The following is a 20568-nucleotide window of genomic DNA, read 5'->3' as shown; positions in this document are numbered from 1 at the left end:
GTATATAGACTTATTTTTCGACTGTATTATTGACTGTATGTTTGTTTTACTCCATGTGTAACTTTATGTTGTTACATGTGTCGAACTGCTTTGCTTTATCTTGGCCAGGTCGCAGTTGTAAATGAGAATTTGTTCTCAACTTGCCTACCTGGTTAAATAAAGGTGAAATAAAAATAAATAAAAAATATGACTCCTGAACAGCTAATCAAATGGCTACCCAGAGTATTTGATTAGCTATTTGATTACTCTGCTGTTACTCTCTGTTATTATCTATGCGTAGCCACTTTAATTACCCTACCTGCATGTACATCATTGCCTCAACTACCTTGACCCCAGTTCCCCCGCACATTGACACATTGACTCTGAACCAGTACCCCCTGTAAATAGCCCCGCTATTGTTATTTACTGCTGCTCTTTAATTCTTTGTTTTTCTATTTAAATCTATTTAAAAAAAAAAAATTTTTTAGGTATTTTATTTAAACTGCATTGTTGGTTAAGGGCTTGTAAGTAAGCATTTCACTGTAAGGAACATTTTGTTTTGATTTGTTTGGCAGACTACCTCATGGCTTCTGCAGTGCACCTTGCACCTTCATGAGAAGCATGACAACCTTCCCTGATTAAAACTACACCATCTCAACGACCTTCAGATGAGATTGCTCTAGATAGACTGGAGAGATTTCAGCTACCTGTAGACCAATGGCCTCAAACTTGTTGCAAAGAATTGTCTCCTTCTGAGACGTGAGCACGTTTTCCTACGATACATGTCAATACTTATGTGTGAGAGTAACTCTAAACACACACATTCCTAGTGCACATTTTAAAGTCATTTCCTGATAGAGACATTTAGGTAAATATGAATTTATCAGGTTCAGACAATCGTCACCTTTCTTCCCAAATCTCTTTATTCCCAAATGATTTATTTGGAATAAGAAACCACCCCAGATTCATAAAAGCCTCTTACAGAGACAAAATAATTTGGGTTTCATGGGTTTGTCAAATTTCTCATTTTTTGACTTGGACATTGGCAGTATACTTGTACTGTGTGGGTGTCTATGGAAGTGTTTCCAGAAAGGCTTTCTCTTTGAGGGCATTGCTCTGCGTTCCAACCACTACGCACAGCACTAACTATTTCAGTTTGGGCTCAATGTAGGAAACATGTTTGATAGAGAGCGACTCTGTTTCGGCTGATCTGTGACCCGCTAGCACCTCGCCCTGTCAGGGGGATGAGGCAACCTCACAAAGTAACACACGGGGACACTTTATTGACATACAACAGACATGGAATTTGAATGGGAATGGTTGTGGTTCTGTAATGGACAGAAAGCAAGGGTAATGTTACCGACAATAGCCCCAGAGCAATAATAACATTAAGAAGAAGAGGGCTGTGAGATGGTACTTACAGTCACCGTCAGGGAATTCCTATGAATGTTGGTCTTTAACATCATCCTCTCTTTCTTCCTTTATCAGTTGTCTTTGAGAGGCGTGACCTTCCCAGGGCACAATTTATTATTTTGATATCTCTATCGGTGCTTGGTTTCTAAGTCACTTTGCGTTGGATCTTACGCGTAAAGTAAAAGTCTGGCAGCCAAAAAACAACTACACTTTGTGTAGTTTTAACAGACTGCTTTGTGGCACTGTAAGCTGCTCTTTTCGCTTTTTCCTCTTTGTACACGTCTCCTTGCCTCCTCATGAGGGTATCATGGAAACATGGTCACAGTGTGCATCCTGCATCACTTCCTCATCCGTTTCCACGGCAGCACCCCCCCCCCACCAGTAGCAGCAGATGTATACACAACACTTGTGCTGGGGCTTTTTTGCTGAGCCACAGCAAATGGGATGGAAACCAAGTGACATCATCATAAACTTGAGTTAGATAGAACATTGACACACCACACCAAACTCTGCGTGTTACAATAACTGTGCCATCGTTTTAGTTCCTGAAGCACCACGACATGCTGCAGCATGTGGAGCCTTGTTTTGCTTGCCATCAGATCTAATGTGCACATTAAGGTTAGCCACATGAGACTGTAATTTCCTGCCATTGTAAATCTATTCGAAAGATGTTAAATTAATTAAAATGCGCTAGTCCACAACAGGGTCTCCCAAACTCGGTCCTGAGGCCCCCCCTGGGTGCACACTTTGGTTTTTGCCATAGCACATCACAGCTGATTTTGGGGGGGGGGGGGACAGTTTGAGAAACGCTGGTCTACAAGATGCCCCACAATTCAGAGAAATTCCCAAATGTAATAACATTACATGATGTGGCTCTAGTGAGCTTTCAAAGCTCATGCTAGGTTTGGTGATTTATCTTAGACACATTGTTTAGAATGTCGGCACATTATCAAATGAATAGAAATCTTCATAAATATATAAATAGAAAGGTTTTCACTGTTGGAGATCTCTTTTAGTGATGATGATGATGATGGTGGTGGTGCTGGTGAGGAATTGGATGATCACGACAATCACCCAGTCAATAACATATTCATTCTTCCTGTGGAGTGTTTTAGCTCGGAAACATAATATCTTTCCACTTTCTCTATTTGCCTATACTTGTTCCCTGAACAGAGGCACAACATGTCAGTCTTTGGCTGGGGTGTGATCACTAGACAGCTTGATTCACAGTTCCAACTCATTAGCTCCATGTGCCAACGCCGCCATGTAGCCTCATCAATCGCACCCCCCGGTGCAAAGTGGCTGCTTTCTTTCTCTACCTGCCCATTACGTTATTTGTGCCCAATGCAATTACCTAAACAAATGACACACAATGACATAGGAAATACACAGCTACAATGGCATTTGTGTTAAAACACCAAAAATGTGAAGATTGACTGTAAATCTATAATCGGGGGAAATGTCTGGAGTTTGCACTTTGCACACAAAAATATATATATTTTCTCTCTGGCATTTAGGTTTTAAGCGAGCATATTTTTAGCATGGATGTACACACAGGCTTATAGCCACACACACCTACACGCACGTCTGCACACATGCTCAAAAACAACCACACATGTATTCGCACGCACATCACACACACTCACATGCACATGCATACACAGGATGGAAGGAACACACACACACACACACACACATTGGTGAGTAACTAGGTTATCATAGCAGTCATTATTGCTGCAGGGTATATAGCGTACAGAGCAAGGGAACATGTTTCAAGGAGTCCTGTGACGTGGACTACCAAACACACAAGGTATACATAGACTAAAACATGTTGATTTCTGTCATCACCATCCTAACCTCACAAGTTATTGTCTCAAGGCTAAAACAACATCCCTTGTTTTTTGGCTAGAAAATGCACGGTACAATACATGTTGTTCTCTCTAAGACAGGTCAGGACATACTAGGAAAGGTCAAGATAGCATAAAAACCTTGCATGCATTTTAACCAAAGCACTCCTGTCACAATATGACATTTTACGACATTCCATTGCACACATTTATGAATACTAATACATATATGTCTAATTCTGTTCATGCTCAGAGTCCTCAAGTGAAACATACACGTTTTAATATTTGTATATTTTAGCAGACCAGAGCGACTTACAGGAGGTATTACGGTTAAGTGCCATTGCTCAAGGGCACATTGACAAATGTTTCACCAAGTCAGCTCTGGAATTAGAACCAGTGACCTTTCGGTTACTGGCCACACCACTAGGCTACGTGCCGAATGGATTAACAACAATATAAAGTGTTGTAGTTAGATCAAAGCTCCACAATGAAAGAAGCGATGCTTCAGTGTATGGTTGGTGGACCATAGTTAGCGGCAGGGTTGTGTGTAGAAGTTAGGGAACTGCTCTGTTCCCACATGATTCTAAGTCTCCATGCCAAATTGCATCCTATTCCCAATGTAGTACACTACTTTTCCTTGTAGTGTGCACTACGTTTGATCAGAGTCCTATGGGCACTGGCCGAAAGTAAAACACTATAGGGAATAGGGCAGGGTTCCCCAATTGGTGGCCCCTCAAGTTTTCTGAGAAAATCTAATTAATATATATTTTTTATTACATTTCCATTGTTGGACATAAAAGACTGTAAAAACACCAGGGAATGTGTTCCAAGTGATTTTACTTGAAGAAATCTGTTCCCAAGTATTCCCACACATAACAGAGGCACACGTGATCGTATACACATGTAAGTAAGGTTTGAAATGACTACGTTTGAGTCAAACATGATATCCGTTTTGGGCTTCATACATTAAATATGTAATCAATAAACGATTTGTAATTATGTTTCGGCCCCCAGACCATCCACTCAAGGACAAAACGGCCCAGCGGTTGAATCTAGATGATGACTCCTGGAACAGGGAATCATATCAGGTTCACTCTATGCACATTTCTAGCTCCAAAACGACCTCCTGAGTTGCCAACACGTTGTTCAGCCTCCCAACCGAACGAGTCCTAATTAGCGTCTCCTCTGTTAGAGGCAGTACTGTGTAAGACCCTGGACAGTTATGTCCTGTCTGGTTGCAGAGCAGCTGCACTTTAAAAGCCAAGTGGCATAACCAGGTTCGTGGAAACCAGGCATCTTGTCTGTCCCTTAACATTTTACCCACACCAAACCTTCAGGGGCGTAGACTCAGAGGGGCACACACAGACCCGGGCATGTCAAGGAATGAGATGAGACAGATTGATAGAATAAGTGGGTGGCGGGGCTGGTGTGATTTAGAAGCACCGGCAGTGAGTTCGCAACATTTGACGGGCCTGAGGGGAGGCTCTGCTGTGCTGACAGTCTGGGGAATAGTACAGTCTGCTGTGGGAGGTAGGACAAGGGGAGTCCAGTATGTTAACCTATGAATTGGGAATAAAACTTGCCTTCGAGTATAGTTACCTGTCCTGGTCATCTGTGTTGGGGCTGTGTGCTGGGGCACTTTAAATAATGTGTTGTGTGGAGTTAGGGGTTCACTATAAACTGTGACAGGCACAAACACTTTTTTGCCAAAGCCCTCCTTATCTGTAAAGATATGACACACGCACTCTGAAGTTCTTCTCTCTGGTGCAGAGAAATCTGTGAAGTGGCATGTGGCCAGTTCCTCTACACTACTGTGTGTGTATTCCTGACTGCGTATTGCGACAAAACTGACCAATTTGAATGTAGGATGTAGATTAATAAATTGTTCAGTCTTATACAGACTCAGGACTCCTTACTTCTCATCAATTACTTTAGGTGAGGTGAAGTGATGGACAAACATAAATTTAGTTCACAATCTAAAACGGAGTATTTGGCATTTTCTCGCCAAATAATATTTAGCCTAATATGGCTGAGCATATGGCCCACTCTAAACGAAAAAGTGTAACAGCACTATTGTGATCATGGCTTTGACAACATCAGATGTGTTTCATTGAGCTCTGGGGGGTGGGTTGGGGAGTAACTAACTACAAGCAGCCAGATCTTCAATCGAAAGCTGGTTGTTGCGCCCTTATTCTCTCCATGTTGGTCTCACCACTGGATTTATTGCGCGGTAGACGGACAACCCAATTTTTCCATAAAACCTTGCGTTTCAACGCAGCAGTGTTCACGTCTATTCTCATCTCTCAAGTCAAACCGGGGTATGAAACAGAGGATACCTACTGGACTTGGGGTGGATGCCAACAACTGAGAGAAGATTGTTTTTGGTTTAGTCATCGGGCGACAGCAGGAAAGGTGCACGCGTTCAGATGCTCAGCTGACCCTGGCTTTTTTTTCCCCCTTGGCGATAGCGGGAGATGCTGCTGGAGTTGCTTTGGCGCCATTCCGCTCTCTCTGTCTCTCTGGCTTTAATCTTTCCATGTTGGGACAATACATTTAGCGAATGGAGATGTGAAGAGGCTTAAAGTATGGCATGCAAAGATGGTTTCTGCCAAGAAGGAGATGGTAACTGCGATGTACCCCAGTTACATTTCGACTCTCTTCTACTTTTTCTGCTTGATTGCTTGGTGAGTTCCGAGGATACATGATCTGGGGGGGAATATTTTTTCCTGTCAGATTGGCGCTGCGCTGGTGCCACTGCCCATGGTCCTGAAGACTCTAGGTGCTGAAATCTGAAAGTGCTGTAATTGTGATAAAATCGACTCCCTAATGCTAATTTTGTCATCCATAGCTTGGGTATCGGAGAGGCTACTGTAATTTCACGATAACAAATCATTTTGATTATTTGTGTCGTTTTTTCAGTGTAAAGAGAATCTCTGGAACGATAAAAAAGGATGACAGAATATATCCCGAGAATTTCACACGCATTTTAGACAGACTCCTGGACGGGTATGACAACAGACTGCGACCTGGATTTGGGGGTAGGTACATACCTGAAACGGTGACAGTTTTCGGCTGTCCAATTAGTTTGTGTGCTACAGTGGCTCAAAGAGATGAGCGACTATGATTTCCACTATTGTACCAATGCCTCAGAGCCTGGTTCCTCTCTAGGGTTCTTCCTAGGTTCCTGCCTTTCTAGTGAGTTTTTCCAAGCCACCAAGCTTCTGCATTGCTTGCTGTTTGGGGTTTTAGGCTGGGTTTCTGTATTGCACTTTGTGACATCTGCTGATGTAAAAAGGGTTTTATAAATCAATTTTATTGATTTGAGTTGTTTAAATAGGCTATGAGGTTGACAGATCAAAATCACATTGTATTTTTCAACCAGAGGGCATGAGCTTTTCCGTAGCCTACTGTTTCAAATGAAACATGTTCCTCCACTGAGCCACGACTACTGCCTCCCACAGATGTGACACGACATTCCTTGTTTCAAAAACTAGTCGTTCATGACCTGAATTAACACTTTCTTATAATCACTGCTTTGATTCTTGTGTGCGACTGAAAACGGTAGGCTACCTTCAAATGTTTAATGTCTAATCGCCGTGGGGAAAGCCGCTTATTTGCACTATTTAAATAGAAAGAGTGCAGTGTCGTTTTCTTGTGTCAAATTCTCCACGAGCACCAAGTACCAGACACACACGTTTAAAGACTGTATGCTTGAATGTGAATTAATAACGAAAAAGTAACCTATTTTTCGTTCATTATAGACTTGACGGTGCGTTTGAAAATAGCCTACCTTAGGATAGGTCCTTCAACTCCACCCTCAAAAAGATTCTACCTTAGTGCGCGTATCTCAGGTTCACTCCATTATATAAAAGTTTAGAACCTGGTGCCGGTTATTAGGTAAGCATACGTTGCAGGCTATTACATATACTGTAGGGTTTTGGCACACATCTCCACAGCACTATCAACCCAACCTTTGGCCAATGTTAGGCTATTACTGAGGTTTTATGTTTGACATATTATTCCATGACAGGCCTACATGTGAATAACACAAGTTCTACATAAAATCAATTGAGGATTGATTCATAAAGAGTAGCCTAATAAACCAGAACTAGAGTGCCTGTAGAAAGTATACAGACCCCTTGGATTTCTTCACATTATATTGTTACAAAGTGGGACTAAAATGGATTTGTCATTTTATGTCAACGATCTTCACAAAATACTCTGTAATATCAAAGTGCAAGAACAATTGTAGCGTTTGTGAAAGATTCATGAAAAATAAAACACTAACATACCTTGACATTATGGAGTATTTTGTGTAAATAAAATGAAATCTATTTTAATCCCACTTTGTAATGCAACGAAATGTGAAAAAAGTTCAAGGCACTGTAAGGTCACTTCAAATCAATCAATTAATCACATTCATTTTATAAAGCCCTTTTTAAGTCAGCAGTTGTCACAAAGTGCATTTCAGATACCCAGCCTAAAATCCCAAAGAGCAACCAATGCAGATGCAGAAGCACAGTGGCTTGGGGCTATGCTGTGATATGCTTAGGATATTCTAGATATTGTGAAACTGATAGAATTTTTCTCTCAATAGGTCCGGTGACAGAGGTGAAAACAGACATTTATGTGACAAGTTTCGGGCCTGTCTCTGATGTTGAAATGGTATGTACCGAATCAACAACTTGATACAGATGAATAGCCAAAAAAAAAAATTGATTTGTGTAGACAATACACTTAACATTTAATAGAAGAAGAAAAAGACAACGATTAACTGTTTAGATTTTGGTTTCTGCTTCCTCAGGAGTACACCATGGACGTGTTCTTCAGACAGACATGGGTCGACAGGAGGCTGAGGTACGAGGGTCCTATTGAGATCCTCCGACTCAACAACATGATGGTCGCCAATGTGTGGACTCCTGACACCTTCTTCAGGAATGGCAAGAAGTCTGTGGCACACAACATGACTGCCCCCAACAGGTTGTTCCGCATCATGAAGAACGGCACGATTCTTTACACCATGAGGTACTACATATACCAAAATGCTTTACACCATGATGCATACATTACCCAGCATGCCAGTTTTTCACCTTGCTAACATCCTGTCCAAACAATCAGCGATGGGTGTGTGAGCGTTGCAAAATAAATGTACACATACATCCAAACTGATCGCGGGCATCTGCGAAGCCAGGTGCTAAAATATATTATATTTTAGATGCTTGATGCACTGCAAGTCCTGCCTCTCCCATCTACTCATTGGTTTTTAGACACCTACTAACCCACCTGGGTGATTGAGAGTTTAAGCCACACTCCAGTCCAGTTGGTGGCGGAAATGCACCTTAAAGTTGGTTGCCAAACGCTGTATAAAATCCACAGAAGAAGAAGGAGAAGCAGAAGAAGGAGGGGGAGCAGAAGGAGAATGAACAAGGATAAATTAATTTTAAAAAACGAAAAACTAAGTTTCCCCTTTTATCTGTGGATAAATTGTCAGAGTAGAGAACATACGCTTTTGTGTGACTCAAAATTCAAGAAAGATCCAGCAAAAAAAGGAACACATGTGACCTACTGCCTCCATTCAGTCTTATGTAGACAAATTTGAAAAATTGTGTTTTTTACTTTGGATAAAAGCAGAGATGCAGAGCTACAAAATGCTATAGCATACACTGATGTTGAGGAATAATGGGAAAGTAATTCTGCTTTGAAAGTTGATCAGTTTGTAACCCCACTTTTGAGAAAATGGCCCTAGAATGTTTTGGTACACCCACTGAAGAGCTGCTCTTTGTCTACAACTATTCAACATTGTTCGCACCCCCTTAAGCCTTAGCCCCACCCATCTCTTTACAATAAGGAAAAACACCAGGTAAACATACACTTTATCTAGTCTTTGGCTTATATCCTAATCCAACTTTGAAAGTATCTAGATAAACCTATTGTATACATATTTTATCATTATTAGATGATGCTTACCCAGACATTGATAAGTCATGTGAAAGAAATGCTATAACCACCCCCCAGCCACATCTAGCTAAGTGGATGGGTCACTATTGTCCAGACATGTACACATGTTCATGAAATAATCCCCCCCAGACACACCTGGCTAACTTAATGAGTGATGTAATCATTCTCTTACGAAGTGGAGTCTTTTGTTTTGACATGTAGCTAGCTATGACAATCCGTTTGTACTGTACCTATGGGTTCAGGTTATGGTTCATTGTCTAGCTAGCTAGCTAATCAATGAATCATAATCCAAACCCATAGCTACAGTACAAACGGATTGTCAATATCTAGCCACTATGCATGAAATGCTGGAGTATGGATCTGCAGGTTGCAAAAGTTAACCATCTAAGTTCAATGTTAGCTACCTAGCTAAAATTAGGCTATAACTAGCAATGCAAATGGATTTCTGAGATGCGAATAATCTTATTACACAGATCATAATGGTAGCATTAGCTAGCGAGCCAGCATGTCCAGCTCATCCATTATCTCAGCCAATCATGGCTAGCGGGAAGCTTCTTGCCTTTTTCCATGGATAAACCAACTAGGCTCGTAATTTAACAATTTTATTCGTATTTGCAGATGGAATACAAGTTTGTTATTAAGACACATGAAAGTTCACATGTTCCAGAAGGCATTTCTGCCCAAAAAGCATTTTGATTAAAAAAAAATAAAAAACATTCAAATGCCTCTCCTGTGAAGTAGTGACGTTCTACATACCTTCTTGAAATGGGTCACATCTGCATTTCAGGTAAAAATAACAACCCAGTGTTTATCTCCCAAGACAAATTAGCTAGCAACAAGAAGCTAGCTAAATGTCCAGGAATGTTTAATGGGTTTCGACCTGTCCCCAAAATAATATAGTTGGTTTACAGTTGGTTTTGGTATTTTAACCTGCGTGTCATGAACGCATCTTGTGGGGATAGACAAAATCAACATGCGCATGATAGAGCTGGTTTGGTCAGCATGTGCTACTCAGCCTACCTACAGTATCCATCCTAAAGGTAGTTCTCCACTTTATGGATATGATACATGTTTGTTTTCTGTTTGGAGGGGTCCCTACTCTCTCCAACTCCCATTAGTTTCAATATGTTTAGACGTATGTATCCCCATAGGTTGACTATCAGTGCAGAGTGTCCCATGAAGCTTGTGGACTTCCCCATGGATGGACACGCATGCCCTCTCAAGTTTGGAAGCTGTAAGTATGATATACTTTAAGTCTATTGTAATAGAAGTGACTTGAGAAGTGACTTAAAAAAAGTGGTTCTTCATTCTTCTCATGAGACTAATAAATTGTAGGCCATGCATTCTTCGGAACACTATGCATTGAAATAAACCCCAATGCAAATCCGACTATATCGTTTCTTAGCAGATATTAAACCTGACACGGTTTATGTGTTTACATGCTCTAACAGTTCTTTGTCCTGTTTGATTTAGTTTGCAATGTTTATAAAATGCATATTTGAATACACAGATCACACCAATTTACCAGCCAGCTTCTTTTCCCCTACTTTTTGGTGTATCTGAAAGGGGTAGGGATTTTTAAAAACATGACAAATTTAAACCCACCAATACACCTTTCACACAACGTTTTTCCGCCAACTTCAGCATCCCGCCAACTTTTTGCAGACTTTTCTTTATATGTTGCTTATCACCTCCATAATGTTAAATGCAAACAGCCCCCATGGTTTAACAACACCCCCAACCCCCCCAATCCACCAGCTACCCAGTGATATGTTTAAAAGGGGTATACCAGCAAATAAAGTGGTAAATAAGGGTCTGTTTTAAAGGTGGTCCTATTAACACTGCCTTGTATTTGTTACAGATAATATACCACATCTTCTGTCTGAAATGTGTAGATGTACTCAATACATCCCAGTTTGTAAAAAAAAAAAAATTACTAGTTTGTTTTGAGAAAAATACTACCATTACCGTTACCCTATGCAGTGTCAAGCTTGTGGTATTCTTCCCGTTTTGTCATATTTTGGAATTTCATACATATTCCTTAAGTAAGAAGTAATTTGCTTTTTTCTGACAATGACGCTAATAATACATGACATTCATTTTGTACCAAAAACAGAACAAAGAAACCCAAATTCAGCACTATTGTTCATAATGAGTGTAACGGTCAGCAAAACAGTGACTTATCTCCAGTGGAAGAAGTTTTCAAATGAGGGTTCGGTCTTATCAGAAAACAGTAGCGATTTAAAGATAGCATCTACTGAGGGAAAAGCAAAAGAAAGGATCGGAGGATGGTTTCCCATGCACTTCCCAACCCTCCCCCAATCTATTATCAGCAATTGTGCCATTTGTAGAGGCAGAGGACAAAATAGATTCCTCAGTTATCATTCAGTTACGTTATTCTTGGTTTAACATAGTACCCCCCCCACCTTCCCCAAATCCCATCCTCCCATCCTGGCCCAGAGTCAGGGAAGCAGACGCTGCATCCGATGGGGCCTGTAGCTCGGGAAAGGTCAGAATCCCTCTTCCCGCCCCAAGTTAGCTCAGACCTATTCTGGATCTCTCCAGAGCTAGTGTGAGTCGGCGCCCCCGGCAGCAGTCCACTCCACGTCGCCCCAGCCCGCCCATTTTCCCTGCGCAGTTGGTGTCATGCCGACTTTGAGTCCCCTGTGGGAAGCGACAAACGGGAACAACAGACCCCGACATGAACCCAAGCATGCGTTGTTGTTTTTTCTTTCAGCCCTCTTGTATGAACCCTCATGTCACATTTCAACGTTTTTGCACCGTTTTTTGCAATGCTGGATATGCAAAAAACTTTTCCATGCAACAAAGAGCTTGTGAGACCTGGCAGTTTGTTTGAACGCAGACTCATTGAGCACACAGAAGTCTACCCTTTGAGCACACAGGAGTCTACCCTTTGAGCACACAGGAGTCTACCCTTTGAGCACACAGTAGACACCCACACCCTTTATTACCATGCTACTGTACCACTCATGTTCAATCAAATTACGAGGAAAAGGTCTCTCAAAATCCAGAGTGCACTATTTCAGGTCATCTTCAATGTCTGTATGTATTAAGCCAGTGAGGGATGTACAGATAAAGTGGGGGAACCATGCGTAACTGGACTGCACACCATCACATCACACATCATTGTGTCGTCCAAATGCATTGTGATCAGCTGACTAGATGAGGGAGATAGAAACGTTTCTCGTGTCCACAAAGCTTAGAGTTAAGGAGAGGATATCACTTGCACACAGTAGTCATACTCTCATATGACTACCATTTTAACATTTCGACTTAATGACGCGCTCTCTCTCTCTCACAATAATAAAGGCCCTATTATCTCTCTCTCTCTCTGCTCAATACCTCCATTGTACATGTTTTTTCATTACAGCTACAATTTTGAATTTGTATTAACCCCCCACTTGAGGGTTCAATATATATATATTTTCCTTCTCTCCTCCCAGATGCATACCCTAAAACAGAGATGATTTATACCTGGACCAAAGGACCACAGTATTCAGTGGAGGTTCCCCCAGAATCATCCAGCCTAGTGCAGTATGATCTCATTGGCCACACTGTCAGCAGTGAGGAGGTCAAGTCAATCACAGGTATGGTAGGCCATTGGTAAGATACAGTAGATATCCCCAACTCTGATGATAGTGATGCCATTCTTTGTTAAATAACATTGGAATGTCTTCTTCAGTTCTTAATTCAGTTTGGAATGTTTTCTGTACAGTAGCTTTGTCCAAAATAACTTGTCTAGTTATATTTTATCATGATTAACTTTTACGCTACTGTCTCCAAAGGCACTCTCTATGGTGTCAGTAAAAATGCATGATTTTGTTTAACGCTGTATCCCTCAGAGAACAGTGAAGACACAATACAAACTAGCAGGAGTCCATCATTTTCTGTGCTTGTGCTCACTGTCTCATGTCAGTCTGTTTTTTTATGGAACAAATCAACCGTCACATCTTTGGCTATCCTCCAGGTGAATACGTGGTGATGACAGTGCACTTCCACTTGAAGCGGAAAATGGGCTACTTCATGATTCAGACGTATATCCCCTGCATCATGACAGTAATCCTCTCCCAAGTGTCCTTCTGGATAAATAAAGAATCGGTCCCGGCTCGAACAGTCTTCGGTACGTACTGCACACAAATCCCGCCATTCTGTAAAATACTTATTTTGAGAGGCAGAGAAGATGCGAAAGTGTGAAAGTGTGTGAAGAGTGATGTGCCTCGTCTGTGTGTCTTTGTCTCCATTTTCATTTTGTGACTACGTGCTGCTGAGCAATGGACTTGGCTGTCTTTAGCCTCTTATATAACAATTAAGGGCTATGATTTATTAAATGTGTGTTATACTTCCATTGTTGTTATCCATCAAGTGGCAGTTGCATTTGCCAAAACCAGCCCATTTGTTTACAAACAGAAATGGCAGGGCCCCACTGTGGGTGGAGTCAAAGATTAAAGGAGTGCACCTTTTTAAACCCGGAACTATACACTCCAGCACAGTGGTTCCCAAACTGTGGGGCCCCGGGGGTGCACCCCACAGTTTGGGAAACACTGTGCTAGAGTGTATAGTCCATAGGAGACCAAGCAAACAGAGGATATTTTCTTAACATCAGGTCAGGTAGCCTTAAAGGTACTCTAATTCCATGCAAGGTGCACAAGGTTCCCGGCTTAAAGGTGCACTCCTCAATCTCTGACTCCACCCACACTTCTGTTTGTTAACAAATGGGCTTCCATCTTACCCTTGAAGGTTGTCATAGAATGCACAAGGTGCAATTTTCAAATTGGGTAGTGCATCATCAGTTTTCTTCTTGTCATGTCAGTCATTGCATACCTTAAAGCGTTATTTATAACTTCTCAGAAATGTCCTGTTCAACTAGCCCATGTCAGGTAACGTTTTTTTTTAGCCAGGTTTTTTAGCCCATAGATTTTGAATGAACATTAGACATTAGACATGGCAAAATGTACAGAACTGCAAGAAAATGAGCTTTAAACCTGTAAAATGTTCTCTCCGCCAATAATAGGGGTGTGAAATGTTTGTGCCATGGCCAGTGCTTGTGCCCATAGAAATGTGTGGTGCGTGCTCACCCGTAACGGGGGTGGGGATGTTCCCCAATGCTGTAAAGGGGGCCTGAGTGAAAAGGTTGGAGAACCCCTGCTCTAGAACTTATCAATTGCACAGCACATTTCCATTACTTTCATTAACCTGGGTTTTACAAGTACTCCATGTAAATCAGCCTTTCTTATGTGTTACCCCTGAGCTTGGGAAATCGCATACTGTATTACAGCGTTCAATATATAGCAATTGATTGGTTTGGGTTAAATTCAGAAGACACATTTCGGTTGAATGCAGGGTTCTGAATACTTTCCGAAGGCACTGTGTGTGTGTGTGTGTGTGTGTGTGTGTGTGTGTGTGTGTGTGTACATACACTTAGGTTGGAGTCATTAAAACTCGTTTTTAACCACTCCACAAATATCTTGTCAACAAACTATAGTTTTGGCAAGTCGGTTAGGACATCTACTTTGTGCATGACACAAGTAATTTTTCCAACAATTGTTTACAGACAGATTATTTCACTTATAATTCACTGCATCACAATTCCAGTGGGTCAGAAGTTTACATACACTACGTTGACTGTGCCTTTAAACAGCTTGGAAAATTCCAGAAAATGATGTCATGGCTTTGGAAGTTTCTGATGGGCTAATTGACATCATTTGAGTCAATTGGAGGTGTACCTGTGGATGTATTTCAAGGCCTACCTTCAAACTCAGTGCCTCTTTGCTTGACATCATGGGAAAATCAAAAGAAAATCAGCCAAGACCTCAGAAAAAACATTGTAGACCTCCACAAGTCTGATTCATCCTTGGGAGCAATTTCCAAACGCCTGAAGGTACCACGTTCATCTGTACAAACAATAGTACGCAAGTATAAACACCATGGGACCACGCAGCCGTCATACCGCTCTGGAAGGAGACACATTCTGTCTCCTAGAGATGAATGTACTTTAGTGTGAAAAGTGCAAATCAATCACAGAACAACAGCAATGGACCTTGTGAAAATGCTGGAGGAAACAGGTACAAAGTATTTATATCCACAGTAAAACGAGTCCTATATCGACAGAGCCTGAAAGGCCGCTCAGCATGGAAGAAGCCACTGCTCCAAAACCGCCATTAAAAAGCCAGACTACAGTTTGCAACTGCACATGGGGACAAAGATCGTACTTTTTTAGAAATGTCCTCTGGTCTGATGAAACAAAAAAATAACTGTTTGGCAATAAAGACCATCGTTATGTTTGGAGGAAAAAGGGGGAGGCTTGCAAGCCGAAGAACACCATCCCAACCATGAAGCATGGGGCTGGCAGCTTCATGTTGTGAGGGTGCTTTTAAAAAAAAAAAAAGATGTATTGCAAAAAAATACAAGGAAGGGGTAACATTAAAGTATTAAAACATGAAGGACAAACAGGACAGCATCAAGACACTATCAAACGTGTCAGTCCTTCCGCAACAGAGCCATCCTTCTGTGTGAGGGTGCTTGTGCATGATAGTGATATAAAATATGTCATAGTTTCCTTTTTCATGATCACAACCTTGTGAAACCCGAACCCTCCAAGATCCCCCCACAGTTCCCCAATAGCTGTGCCTCAACCATTTGAGACCCCTCCCACAGTCCCCCCCGGAAGAAATAAAAAATACAATTAATTCCATTCCCCACCCCCAAGAGCCCCCAATGCACCAACAACCAAGAGAATGAACTAAAGAGAAAAAAGGAAACGACAGAAGAAAACAGCAAACAACAATGCAATTTTTTTTAAACAAAATAATACATTTACAACAAGGGACATCAAGGACAACTGAAATCATAACAGCAATTCCAACTGCATATGTTTGTGTTCATGTCTGGCACTATTACATGTGTGTGTGTGTTCTTGTATGTGTTTATTTGAATGAGAGTGTGTGTATATGCATGTGTACAAACACCTGCACGGCATCAGCCTCAGGCAAACCGGCATTAGTTGTAAAAATACTGCCACTTAGTGTCTTTCAAATGTACTTTTATGATGTTTTATTTAGACTTTTTTTAACCTTTTTCTTTTGACCATCATTCTCTCTCTCACACAGCAACTCCACTCCCACTTGTCTCCAATTCCACATACCAACCCTCAACTTCCCTCAGCCCATCCCATCTATCTCTGCTGGCCACCCACTTCGTGTTTCTACGCAACACATATCTATCTAATCGAATAGAATCTACAGATTGCGTGTTGAAGATAAATACTTTTACTAAGAGTATTAGTATATTAGTAATTGACTGACCCTGTCTCTCCAGATCTCCTGACAGTACTATCTCTAGGGTCAATTTTAGATCAATGCTATGCATTTTCAGCCATTCCTGAACCTGAGACCAGAAACAGGCTAACTGAGGGCAATACCAAATAAATTATCTATTGATTCTGTATCCTCACAACAAAATCTGCAGAGCTTCGATGATTTTATGCCCCACATATTCAACATTTTGTTGGTGGCAAGAATTCTATATAATAATTTTAGCAGAAAGGCACAAAGTCTTGAATCTTGCGTTGTTTTATATATCAACTCATACACCCTGTACCATGGAATCAATACATCAAACATCTCTTCCCAACTATTTTGCAATCTGTATGGTACAGTTGTCAACATCCTGGTCCTCAAATGAAACTGGTATACTTTCCTATTTATGTTATTTTTATTCCTCTGCCAGTTTTGATCCTTTATATTGGGCAGACAGACCAGTTCCCTACCTCCTCCCGCTGCCACCCTCTTCCTCCATTTTTGGAGCAATGCTGTAATCAATTGGTTATACTCTTGGATTGAGCAGACCTTCCCATACAATTCTGATAACTCCATGATGGACATAACTCTACCATTACAATTTACAATATCATTTAAGAACAAAATACCCTTTTCAAACTTCTTTCCCATAAATATTTTATCATATTTTATCAACCAGCACATTTGAGTTCAGTCATAATATTTGTTCTATCTTTTCAGGGGCATGAAATTGAAATTGTAGCCAGCTCTGCAATGCTTGCTTGAAAAAGACAGATACTTGAAAAAAGTTTTTTAAAAAGTCAATTAATCAAAAATGAGACATGACAATCTGCACAAAGGCAAAAAAGGCATTTTTAAACAATATATGAGCTTTTCTTATTAATCTCTTGAGAACCATTTAGGGTTCAAATAAAACTTTTGAATGAGTGAAGATTTTAGAGAGAGGTTTAGTGCTTTTATATTTAATAATCTCAAACCACCCAATTCATATTCATTATATAGATAGGCTTGTTTTATTTTGTCTGGTTTAGCGTCCCAGATAAAGCGAAATATCTTTTGCTCATGTGATTTGAAAAACGAATCATCAGGAGTTGGCAGCGACATAAGTAAGTAAGTGAGTAAACTGAGATATGACTAAGGAGTTAGTCAGAGCAATTGTTTCATAAATAGACAGGTATATACCTCTCCATGGTTGCAGGATCTTGTCTATTTTTACAAGTTTTCTATTGAAATTCATTGTGGAGAGCTTATTTATATATTTTGTGATATGAATACCGAGTATATCTACTTCACCATCATCCCATTTTATAGGTAAGCTGCAGGGTAATGTAAAAAATATTGTACACTTATCATAATTAGGTTTTAGTCCAGAGTGTACAGAAAGGTTATCTAGATATTTATTGAGACATTGCAGGGATCTAACTTACAGACTTAACATAAAGCTTGAGTCATCGGCATACATGGACACCTTTGTTTTTAAGCCTTGGATTTCTAATCCTCTAAGGTTGTTATTGGATCTGATTTTAATAGCTAGCATTTCGATGGCCATAACGAATAGATATGTTGACAGGGGACACCCTTGTTTAACTCCTCTTGACAATTTAAAATTCTCTGAGAAGTAGCCGTTATTTATTATTTTACACCTGGGGTTGCTATACATTATTTTTCCCATTTTATAAGAGAATTACCGAAATTGAAAAGATCCAGGCATTTATAAATAAAATCCAGTCTTACTTTATCAAAGCTTTTTCAAAAACCGCTATAAATACCATTCCTGGCTTCTTATATGTTTCATGATGTTCTATTATTTTGAGTGGTTGTCACATATTATCTCCAATGTATCGTCCATGTAAAAAACTTGTCTGATAAGGATGAACAATACCTGGTAAAACCCTTTTAATTCTGAATGCTATGCATTTTGCTGGTATTTTTGCATCACAACTTTGAAGTGTAAGGGGCCTCCAGGTTTTTAGATAGACTGGGTCTTTATATTTGCCACCTGGGTCTTGTTTTAATAACAGAGAAATCAGACCTTCCTGCAGAGTAACCTGACAGACTACTATTTCTATAATAAAATTATTTCACCACCACATTCCTTTTTCCATGCAACTTATTTTAAGTATGTAGAGTGAGTTTCCTGTAACCAGTATATGTTATATTCCTTTTCTTTTAGCCATGTAAAGACGGATCTTCTTTTTTTATAATCTACCAAACCGTTACAATTATAACTAGCTATATATATTTCACCCCTTACCATAACTAGATACTATTCTCAGGCTAAATTGACCATAATTAGTGCTTGTAAAGTTACTGCCATCAGATGTATTATGAAGGTCAAAACTAGAGCTTTCAAATGTCTGATATTTAGAGGTCAAGAAATAGGTTCTAGCAATATTTGTTTTATTCCCTTGCCTGTGAGCCAATGCCACAGATGTTAGAAAATTGAGACAAATGATGTGTGTAACAAATCTGAGTAGGTTGATGTGTATGATACTGGATATGATATAATGAGAGTGTGTATGATGTCTGTTTAAGAGTAGGACTATAATGTGTGATGTCCAAATAAATAAGAACTCTGACAATTTGCATGTTTGAGTGTCTGTGTGTAACATGTAGTGCATATAGCCTTAATCTCTTCATAATTGTAATCCATATCATATCACAGTCATTGTTGCATCATAATTACCATTAACATAATTGAAAAACACATCCCAGCATTTCCATAGCCATTTACGTTTCACATGATCATGAAAGAGACCTTGCATTACTCTAGAGACGGCTTCACTACAATACAAATGTATTCCATGCAATGTTACTATTCCCCAATGCCCCTATTCTGATATCTTCCCCTTGCTTGTTGTAAACATATATAAACTTGTAGACAAATACATAAAAAGGATAGACAAACAATAAACACATTAAATTATAAAACAGTTCGACAAGAGAGAGGGAGAGAAGAGAAGAGAAGAGAAAGAGAGAGTGAGAGAAGAGAGCGAGATTATAAGTGTGTATAAGTCCGTGTGTGTAAGCAAGCATGTAGTTGAGTACGTGTGTGTTCATATCCACTTCATAATGTTCAGATATTTTAATCAGTTCCCATACCTTCTTTTTTTCCCACAATCCTGAAGTCCCTGTAGAATTTATGTTGTGGGGGTGCTTTGCTGCAGGAGGGACTGGTGCACTTCACAAAATTGATGGCATCATGAAGTAGGGGAATTATGTGGATATATTGAAGCAACATCCAGACATCAGTCAGGAAATTAAAGCTTGGTCACAAATGGGTCTTCCAAATGGACAATGGCCAAAGCATACTTCCAAAGTTGTGGCAAAATGGCTTAACAACCACAAAGTCAAGGTATTGGAGTGGCCATCACAAAGCCCTGACCTCAATCCCATAGAAAATTTGTGGGCAGAACAGAAAAAGTGTGTGCGAGCAAGGAGGCCTACAAACCTGACCCAAGTTAAACAATTTAAAGGCAATGCTACCAAATACTAATTGAGTGTATGTACACTTCTGACCCACTGGGAATGTGATGAAATAAATAAAAGCTGAAATAAATAATTCTCTCTACTATTATTCTGACATTTCACATTCTTAAAATAAAGTGGTGATCCTAACTGACCTAAGACAGAATTTTTACAAGGATTAAATGTCAGGAATGGAAAAAATTAAGAGACCACTACAAAATTATCCGTTTCTCTGGTTTTACTATTTATAGGTACGTATGTGTTTGGGTAAAATGAACATTTTTGTTTTATTCTATAAACTAGTGACAACATTTCACCCAAATTCCAAATTTCACTGTGGGTGCTAGACCTGGAGAGGCCTACAAGCCACAGAGTCTTGCACCCAATGTGAAATTTGGTGGAGGATCGGTGATGATCTGGGGGTGCTTCAGCAAGGATGGAATCGTGCAGATTTGTCTTTGTAAAGGACGCATGAATCAAGCCACGTACAAGGTTTTCCTGGAAGAAAACTTGCTTCCTTCTGCTCCGACAATGTTCCCCAACTCTGTGGATTGGTTTTTCTAGCAGGACAATGCTCCATGGCACAC

General features: G+C 40.2%; 1 protein-coding gene across 1 annotated transcript in view; it reads left to right on the top strand.

Moving 5' to 3' along the window:
• Positions 1 to 5432: 5432 nt before the first annotated feature.
• Positions 5433 to 20568, top strand: part of LOC112256311 (gamma-aminobutyric acid receptor subunit alpha-6-like) — a 31981-nt gene continuing 16845 nt past the window's right edge. The window contains exons 1-7 of the mRNA XM_024429471.2: positions 5433 to 5923; positions 6159 to 6277; positions 7837 to 7904; positions 8044 to 8264; positions 10349 to 10431; positions 12662 to 12805; positions 13186 to 13338. Of these exons, the coding sequence (XP_024285239.1) occupies positions 5838 to 5923; positions 6159 to 6277; positions 7837 to 7904; positions 8044 to 8264; positions 10349 to 10431; positions 12662 to 12805; positions 13186 to 13338 (874 nt within the window). The 5' untranslated portion in view covers positions 5433 to 5837. The remainder of the gene's footprint in view (positions 5924 to 6158; positions 6278 to 7836; positions 7905 to 8043; positions 8265 to 10348; positions 10432 to 12661; positions 12806 to 13185; positions 13339 to 20568) is intronic.

This window comes from Oncorhynchus tshawytscha, linkage group LG08 (assembly GCF_018296145.1).
Source record: "Oncorhynchus tshawytscha isolate Ot180627B linkage group LG08, Otsh_v2.0, whole genome shotgun sequence".
Taxonomy (NCBI): domain Eukaryota; kingdom Metazoa; phylum Chordata; class Actinopteri; order Salmoniformes; family Salmonidae; genus Oncorhynchus; species Oncorhynchus tshawytscha.
Note: the sequence above shows the minus strand (reverse complement) of the source record. Positions and strands in the feature narration are given on the sequence as shown.